This window comes from Mesoplodon mirus (assembly GCF_964341445.2).
Source record: "Mesoplodon mirus genome assembly, chromosome: 2".
Lineage (NCBI taxonomy): Eukaryota > Metazoa > Chordata > Mammalia > Artiodactyla > Ziphiidae > Mesoplodon > Mesoplodon mirus.
In genome coordinates, this window is record NC_138977.1 from 29,273,565 (window position 1) to 29,283,604 (window position 10,040).

Below are 10,040 nucleotides of genomic sequence, written 5' to 3' on the forward strand. Positions count from 1 at the left end.
TCCCTTTGCCCTTTGCTGCAAACCTTCCCTATATCTTCGCTCTTTGCCCACTGCCTCCTGAGAGCGGTTCTCTCAGGGTTACTTGAGAGGCTGCCTCCCGGGCTTGAAGTCCTAAAACTTCCCGCTGAATGAAACAGAACTCTCAACTCTCAGGTTGTGAATATCTTTATAGTTGACAATACCTTTCTGAAGAGTTCTTGGTGATAAAGTTCCTGAAGTGTCCCTAGCCTTGGCAGGGACAAGATCCTGCAGAGCAGACAGCCCAGGCTCAGGACAAACTGGAAAACGTGGTGGAGATTCAGAGGGACCTCACAGCCAGTGAGTTTACATCAACAGGGGTGGAGAATGCCGGGGCTGGACCCGCAGGCCTGGACCCTGCTGCGAACAGACCATATATTCTACAACACACGCAGAAGCTGAGGGAACAGAGAGACCAGGCAAGACAGTTACCTCTCACCTGGAGCTGGGCAGGAGTCAGCAGAGGACACGTGGGGGCCAGCACCATCTTCTGCTTCCCCTATGTGTAGGCCTTGCCTAGGGAAGCAGGAGAGGCCCGAAAAAAAGCCCCCGTAGAGAGGCTGGACTTTCAATTGACTAAACAATGACCAGAGTTACCTACTATTTGAAAACTTAAACCGTTTCTTGTTTTGCTCAGTTGTTTTCCCTTATGAACAGGAATCCATACAGGGGACGGTTAAATCAGAGAAAGGAACTGAAGACAGCATTATTATTTTGCACATCTGAGCCTCATGTGAAAACATTCATTATTTTCAGGGACTTAGTTCTATAAAAAACTGGCTAAAACAAACAAAAAGCTCCAGTTGAAAAGACTGACCTCAATCTAGTAAGATAGCGTATGAGACCTCAGTACTGAAATGGCATAAAGTATATTAATCATTCTACATCTTGGCCAAAAAAATTAACTAACCATTTTTTCCCCCTGTAGACACTTCAAGTATTCTTTACAATTATTTAATACTTGGAAATATAGATACAATTTATAGTTCACATTTTAGAATATAAAAGATATGAAAACAATCTTTATTTGATAGTTTAATGTCATGTATAAGTCTAGAAAAGATTTAAAATCTTTTTTTTTTTTTTTTTTTTTTTGCGGTACGCGGGCCTCTCACTGTTGTGGCCTCTCCCGTTGCGGAGCACAGGCTCCAGACGCGCAGGCTCAGCGGCCATGGCTCACGGGTCTAGCCGCTCCGCGCGGCATGTGAGATCTTCCCGGACCAGTGCACGAACCCACGTCCCCTGCATCGGCAGGCGGACTCTCAACCACTGCGCCACCAGGGAAGCCCTAAAATCTATTTTTATTTGATAAATTAACTGTGTATTACTAGGATAGTGGGGAGTAAATTGACAATTTGACCAATCATCAATAATAAGAAATAAAAATTTTCCTTTAGAGGTTCTAAAACTGTGCCCAGTGTTGACATTTAATTTATGACTTAGGCATATATCTGTCACTTAGTTATGGTTTGCTGGTCATATTAAAGTTTTCTATATTGTCAGAAACTAACTATTAAGAAATCTGTGAAGTAAAAATGAAGATTATTAGATGTTCCTCATACCTGAAATTAAATGTCTTAGGAGAAATGTTTTTGCTTATAATTTTGAACAAAAAATACTGAGATGGTTAAATATAACTTTTATTTTAAACAAGAACTTACAATTCATTGGTTTACAGGACAAGCTGAAATGGAAGGTAATATAACTACTCTTTAAAATGAAATTACAGATTGGATTGACAATGACTTTATACAACCAAATGAATTTATCATATTATAACATGTTAAAATTATCTTCCATATATTAGGAACTGATATCCAAATCCAGAGCTCTTACACATAAATTAAATTCCGTAAGTTAACAAAATTTGTTGATTATACATATATAGTCACTGTGAATATATTTTAGATGATCCCCATACTTGTACTTTCCTTGGAAAACATTGAGAATTATGACATATGAAGACAGCGTATAAGGGACCTTAAGTCGGCTTTGATCCCATTATTAAGAAATCCATATAGAATTGGATTAAGACAGCAGGACATCATGCCTAGCAAGTGACAGATGCAATACACTAACTTGAAATGCCTGTTTGAAATCAGGCTATCGTTAAAATCGGTCACCACATGGAAAAGGTGCAGAGGCATCCAGCTCACTGCAAACACTAGTATCAAGATGGTCAGTCTGTAGAACACACTTCGAGATCTTTTTTTTAATCTCATGATAGAACAGTTTACTCTCATCTCATGAACATCTGAGTTTTCTTCCGGTTTCACCTCAAAGCAAGTGGGGACCCCTGGTATAAACTTACGGGATGAAGGGGGCTGACTTTTCCCAGAGCCCGAGTGTTCTGGAAGCCTTCTTGAGCGGTTCTCTGGAGGAGGTCTCACCGGAGCAGGCAGCACGCATGCCGTCTTCTTGCTGTACCTCCTTCTGTGCTTTCTGATGAATGAATAGCTCCATTTCCGGCTGCTGGAGATCCTCACCTGAGGCCCACTCTTTTTGGAAGGATGGAGAGTTAAGTTGATCATCTCATTTTCTTCTAGTTGGTTTTCTTGGTTGGACAATCCACAGCTTATACTCCTGCAGACACTGGTATGACTTACAGTTAGACAAACTAAGGGCAGAATATACTGAACGAGCAATAAAGAGATAGTGAAAGCAATTCGGTATGCATCGGATGGCCATGACTCGACACATAAATACCTGCTGCTGAGCAACGCTGAACCAAATGTCTCCTGAAGTTCCACAAGGCTGTGAAACACTGGGAGGGGAGAACACATTGCAAAGCCTAGTGTCCAGACAGTAGCGATCAGGAAATAGCCATGGTTTGCTGTTAAATGATTAGATACAGGATGTTTTATCATATGATACCTGACGATGGCGATTGATATTAAAATTAAAGTGGAAACAAGAACCGTCACACATTGAAGGAAAGGCATAATATGACACATGACTCTGCCAAACATCCACTGATCCAGCAAGACAGAGGTCAGTGTGAAAGGTGAGCAAAACAGCACAACCAAGATATCGGAGAAGGCCAGATTGCCAATGAGGAAGTTGACTGTTGTCTTCTGATTTCGCTTCCTCATGAGAGCCATTAAAATAAGTAGATTCCCCATAAAACCAAGAAGACTTACAAATGTATAGAGCCCAATCAGAAAATACTGCAAGTCATCGACACTGCTTTTATAGTCATCCCAGACTGGGAAATCAGAATTTCGAGTGGCAGCAGTATTGTTCTCTGCAGCAAGTGTCTTGTTATAATAATCCTTGAGCTCTGAATCCATATTATTCTCCTGCTTGGAATAAAAAAGACATTAGTTAGCACCTTGAAAAAAAGTTCCATGACTACTATAAATTAATCCATTGAGAAGGAAACATTTTACCATTTGTTCCCATTACCTTATTCATTTACTAAAAATTTTAGGGAAGTCTTTAACTGGCAGCAAGTACAGTGTAAATGTCAACCAATAACAATTACAGTAAGTTTAAATCTATCATCACTTCTATGGTGAGTTGACTCGTGTTAAAATAACAGAACTTTAAAAAAAATTTATGTATAAATAATGTAAGGGACAGAAAAGACAAATGTGGATAAGAACTTCAAGATTATAATAGCTAATTAATATTGTTCTCCAGTCAAGGTACCTGATACATGTTGTAGTCATACAGTCTTACCTTAAACATTCCTTCCTCTCTTACATCAATCAAGGTCAAACTTAAAAGTCACCTGCCCTAAAGTGTTCCTTAATCTATTCAACTGGATATGATCTCCTTTTGGAACCCCCATGTATTTCTGTTTATAGCTGTCTGATGTTACATGACACAATTTGCTTTGCACTGCAATTATAATAAAAACCAGTATACCTTATTTATGTATAAGTAATGGAAAAGCGAAACTGTGTTTTACTCACCGTGGTATCTACCATAAAACATGGCACAGTAACTTCACCATGGAAAGTGTTAAATAAATATATGTGGGAAAATGAAAAATTCAAACAAAAATAAATATTTATGGGGAAATAAGAAATTCAAACAAAAAGCTAATATCGTAAATATATCCAGTTCATATAATCTTCAGATTTGAGCTTCTCAAGTGTAGAAACACTATTCCATGACCTACCTGTATAGAGTAGGCACTCAATAAATGTTTATCACATGGTACTGTTGACTATGTGAACACAATTCTGGATGGCAAAATCATTTCATGACTAATTCTCAGTCCTCTGAGAGGTGCAGATTATCATGAATTAAACCACTAACCAGCCGGCTACTGGTGTTTTTAAAAACAAAATTTACCTGTTTATTTTTTAATTTAAAAATTGAAAGTAGATTTCAGCATTAAAAAGATTAAATAAATTCATATTTTTAAAGGAAGATAACATGGCATAAAGTTAAATGTAGAAGTGATACTAATATAACATCCCATAATAAGTTTTTTCACCTCAAGGAAATTAATAATGTAATATTAATACCACAATGATATTACTTTTATTTTTACTTTTTTTAAATTGGAGTATAATTGCTTTACAATGTTGTGTTATTTTTTGCTGTACAGTGAAGTGAATCAGCTATATGTATACATATATCCCGTCCCTCTTGGACCTCTCTCCCCACCCCATCCCACCCAACCAGGTCATCACAGAGCACCGAGCTGAACTCCCTGTGCTATACAGCAGGTTCCCACTAGCTATCTAATTTACACATGGAAGTGTATTTATGTCAAACCTAATCTCCCAATTCATCCCACTCTCCTCTTCCCCTTCTGTGTCCACATGTCCGTTCTCTACCTCTGTGTTTCGATTCCTGCCCTGCAAATAGGTTCATCTGTACTATTTTTCAAGATTCCACATATATGCGTTAAGACACAATATTTGTTTTTCTCTTTCTGACTTACTTCACTCTGTATGACAGATGCTAGGTCCATCCACATCTCTACAAATGATCCAATTTCATTTCTTTTTATGGCTGAGCAATAGTCTATTGTATATATGTACCACACCTTCTTTATCCACTCATGGACACTTAGGTTGTTTCCATGTCCTGGCTATTGTAAATAGTGCTGCAATGAACATTGGGGTACATGTGTCTTTTTGAATTATGGTTTTTCTCAGGGTATATGCCCAGTAGTGGTATTGCTGGGTCATATGGTATTTCTATTTTTAATATTTTAAGGAACCTCCATACTGTTCTCTACAGTGGCTGTATCAATTTACATTCCCACCAACAGTGCAACAGGGTTCCCTTTTTCCCACACCCACTACACCCTTTGTAGATTTTTTGATGATGGCTATTCTAACCAGTGTGAGATCATACCTCATTGTAGTTTTGATTTGCATTTCTCTAATAATTAGTGATGCTGAGCATCTTTTCATGTGCCCCTTGGCCATCTATATGTCTTCTTTGGTGAAATGTCTATTTAGGTCTTCTGCCCATTTTTTGATTGGGTTGTTTGTTTTTTTGATTTTGAGCTGCATGAGCTGTTTGCATATTTTGGAGATTCATCCTTTGTCTGTTGTTTCATTTGCAAATATTTTCTCCCATTCTGTGGGTTGTCTTTTCATCTTGTTTATGGTTTCCTTTGCTGTGCAAAAGTTTTTAAGTTTAATTAGGTCCTATTTGCTTATTTTTGTTTTTATTTTCATTACTCTAGGAGGTGGGTCATAAAAGATCTTGCTGTGGTTTATGTCAAAGTGTTTTTCTTATGTTTTCCTCAAAGAATTTTATAGTGTCCAGTCTTACATTTAAGTCTTTAATCCATTTTGATCTTATTTTTGTGTATGGTGTTAGGTAGTGCTCTAATTTCATTCTTTTACATGTAGCTGTCCAGTTTTTCCAGCACCATTTACTGAAGAGGCTGTCTTTTCTCCGTTGTATATTCTTGCCTTCTTTGTCATAGAGTAGGTGAGCATAGGTGTGTGGGTTTATCTCTGGGCTTTCTATACTGTACCATTGATCTATATTTCTGTTTTTGTGCCAGTACCATACTGTCTTGATTACTGTAGCTTTGTAGTACAGTCTGAAGACGGGGAGCCTGATTCCTCCAGCTCCGTTTTTCTTTCTCAACACTGTTTTGCCTATTCGGGGTCTTTTGTGTTTCCATACAGATTGTAAAATTTTTTGTTTTAATTCTGTGAAAAATGCCACTGGTAATTTGATAGGGATTGCACTGAACCTGTAGATTGCTTTGGGTAGTATAGTCGTTTTCACAATATTGATTCTTCCAATTCAGGAGCATGGTATATGTCTCCATCTGTTTGTGTCATCTTTGATTTGTGTCATCAGTGTTTTATAGTTTTCTGAGTACAGGTCTTTTGCTTCCTTAAGTAGGTTTATTCCCAGGTATTTTTTTCTTTTTGTTGCAGTGGCAAATGGGAGTGTTTCCTTAATTTCTCTCTCTCTTTTTTTTTTTTTTTTTTGGTACGCGGGCCTCTCACTGTTGTGGCCTCTCCCGTTGCAGAGCACAGGCTCTGAACACACAGGCTCAGCGGCCATGGCTCACAGGCTTAGCTGCTCCGTGGCATGTGGGATCTTCCCGGACCAGGTCACGAACTCGTGTCCCCTGCATCGGCAGGTGGACTCTCAACCACTGCACCACCAGGGAAGCCCTAATTTCTCTTTTTGATCTTTCACTGTTAGTGTATAGGAATGCAAGAGATTTCTGTGCATTAATTTGTATTCCTGCAACATTACCAAGTTCATTGATTAGTTCTAGTAGTTTTCTGGTGACATCTTTAGGATCTTCTATGTATAGTATCATGTCATCGGCAAATAGTGACAGTTTTACTTCTTCTTTTCCAATTTGTATTCCTTTTATTTCTTTTTCTTCTCTGATTGCTGTGGCTAAGACTTCCAAAAGTATGTTGAATAATAGTGGCAAGAGTGGAAATCCTTGACTTGTTCCTGATCTTAGAGGAAATATTTTCAGTTTTTCATCCTTGAGAATGATGTTTGTTGTGGGTTTGTCATTTATGGCTTTTATTATGTTGAAGTAGGTTTCCTCTATGCCCACTTTCTGGAGAGTTTTTATCATGAATGTTTGTTGAATTTTGCCAAAAGCTTTTTCTGCATCTATTGAGATGATCATATGGTTTTTATTCTTTGTTTATATGGTGTATCACATTGATTGATTTCTATATATTGAAGAATCCTTGCATCCCTGGGATAAATCCCACTTGATCATGATGTATGATCCTTTTAATGTGTTGTTGGATTCTGTTTGCTAGTATCTTGTTGAGGAAGTTTGTGTCTATGTTCATCAGTGATATTGGCCTGTAATTTTCTTTTTTTTTTTTGATATCTTTGTCTGGTTTTGTTATCAGGGTGATGGTGGCCTCATAGAATGAGTTTGAGAGTATTCCTCTCCCTGCAATTTTTTGGAAGAGTTTGAGTAGGTTAGGTATTATCTCTTCTCTAAATGTTTGATAGAATTTGCCTGTGAAGCCATCTGGTCCTGGACTTTTGTTTGTTGATTTTTAATTACAGTTTCATTTTCATTACTTCTGATCAGTCTGTTTGTATTTTCTAATTCTTCCTGGTTCAGTCTTGGAAAGTTGTACCTTCCAAGAATTTGTTCATTTCTTCCAGACTGTCCATTTTATTGGCATACAGTTGCTTGTAGTAGCTCTTATGACCCTTTGTATTTCTGTGGTGTCAGTTTGTAATTTCTTTTTTTTCATTTCTAATTTTATTGATTTGACTCCTCTCTCTTTTTTTCTTGATGAGTCTGGCTAAGAGTTTATCAATTATGGTTATCTTCTCAAAGAACCAACTTTTAGTTTTATTGATCTTTGTTATTGTCTCTTCATCTCTATTTTATTTATTTCTGCTCTGATCTTTATGATTTCTTTCCTTCTTCTAAGTTTGGGTTTTTCCTTATTTCTTGTAACAGTCTTTATCTTAAAGTCTATTTTATCTGATATGAGTATTACTACTCCAGCTTTCTTGTGATTTCCATTTGCATGGAATATCTTTTACCATCCCCTCACTTTCAGTCTGTATGTGTCCCTAGGTCTGAAGTGGGTCTCTTGTAGGCAGCATATATATGGGTCTTGTTTTTGTACCCTTTCAGCCAGGCTATGTCTTTCGGTTGGAGCATTAAATGTTCTTCATTAAAGATGATTATTGATATGTATGTCCCTATTACCATTTTCTTAATTGATTTGTGTTTGTTTTTGTGGGTCTTTTTCTTCTCTTGTGTTTCCCGCCTAGATAAATTCCTTTAGCATTTGTTATAAAGCTGGTTTGGTGGTGCTGAATTCTCTTAGCTTTTGCTTGTCTGTAAAGCTTTTGATTTCTCCATCAAATCTGAATGAGATGCATGCTGGTAGAGTAATCTTGGTTGTAGATTTTCCCCTTTCATCACTTTAAATATATCCTGCCACTCCCTTCTGGCCTGAAGAGTTTTTGCTGAAAAATCAGCTGATAACCTTATGGGGATTCCCTTGTACATTATTTGTTGCTTTTCCCTTGGTGTTTTTTATATATTTTCTTTGAATTTAAATTTTGTTAGTTTGATTAATATGTGTCTTCTAGGGTTTATCCTGTATGGGACTCTCTGCACTTCCTGGACTTGGGTGGCGATTTCCTTTCCCATGTTAGGGAAGTTTCGACTATAATCTCTTCAAATATTTTATCAGACCCTTTCTCTTTCTCTTCTTCTTCTGGGACCCTTATAATTTGAATGTTGGTGCATTTAATGTTGTCTCAGAGGTCTCTGAGATTGTCTTCAATTCTTTCCATTCTTTTTTCTTTATTCTGCTCCTGGGCAGTTATTTCCACTATTCTACATTCTAGCTCACTTATTCGCTCTTCTCCCTCAGTTATTCTACTATTGATTCCTTCTAGTGTATTTTTCACTTCAGTTATTGTGTTGTTCATCACTGTTTTTTTGTTCTTTAGTTCTTCTAGATCCTTGTAAAACATTTCTTGTATTTTCTCAATGCGTGCCTCCATTCTATTTCCAAGATTTTGTATCATTTTTACTATCATTACTTGGAACTCTTTTTCAGGTAGCTTGCCTATTTCCTCTTCATTTATTTTTTTCTTGTAGGTTTTTACCTTGCTACTTTGTCTGTAACATAATTTTTTGTCCTTTCATTTTTTTTTTTTTTTGATGGGTAGGGCTGTATACCTGTCTTACTGGTGTTTGGCCTGAAGTATGCAGCACTAGAATTTGCAAGCAGTTGGGCAGAGCCGGGTTGGTGCCAATATGAGGACCTCTGGGAGACCTCAGTCTGATTAATATTCCCTGGGATCTGAGGTTCTCTGTTAGTCCAGCAGTTTGAATTCAGTGCTCCCATCACAGGAATTCAGGCCTGGTCCTCGGCCTGGGAACCTAGCTACCACAAGCTGTGCAGCACAGCAAAAGAAAAGAAAAGGAAAGAAAAAAAAAAAAAGCAGTACAATAACAAAGAATAAAAAATAAAATAAAATTAGAAAAATAAAAATATAAGTGAAACAACTACACCAAGGTAAAACAGAACCACAACAGAAAAAAAAAAAAAGATGGGGGGAACAAGCCCAAAGAAGCAGAACAGTAACAAATTATAAAGAGTAAAATAAAATTAGAAAAATAAAAAACTTATCAGAAAAAATAAAAATATAAACGGATTAACAACAAGGTAAAACAGAACCACAACCTAAAAAAAAAAAAAGGCCAGAAAAAGCTTGGGCTGTGTTGGGTGGAGCTTAAGTTCGAGGTGGAGCTTAGGCAGGGGTGGGGTTTAGGGCAGTGGTCAGGGCCCAGGCTCAGGACCTGCGCTGCTGGGAAAGGTGTGCCTTGGAGTGCGGAGTTCCGAGGTAAGGCCCTGGGTGGGGGTGCGGGGCCGGGGCTTAGGCTCAGCGTGGCGGGAGGGAGCCTCCAAGGGCAGAGGTTTAGTCCCAGGACCTCAGCAGGCTTTCCGGGGCGCAGGTGGGCAGGGGAAGCACTGGCCACACTACCTTCTGTTCCTCCACTCTTCCGAGGGTCTCCCCCATCCCCGTTCATCCCATGACTGTGGGTGGGCCCTTCTGGGCGT

General features: G+C 38.2%; 1 protein-coding gene across 1 annotated transcript; it reads right to left on the reverse strand.

Annotated features, from left to right (window-relative positions):
* Positions 1 to 1,967: 1,967 nt before the first annotated feature.
* On the reverse strand, positions 1,968 to 3,385 carry NPY5R (neuropeptide Y receptor Y5; the record flags this gene model as incomplete). Its single annotated transcript, XM_082610395.1, has 1 exon — positions 1,968 to 3,385. The coding sequence occupies exon 1, from the start codon at positions 3,306 to 3,308 to the stop codon at positions 1,968 to 1,970; it is 1,341 nt and encodes a 446-aa protein (XP_082466521.1). The 5' UTR covers positions 3,309 to 3,385.
* Positions 3,386 to 10,040: the final 6,655 nt, after the last annotated feature.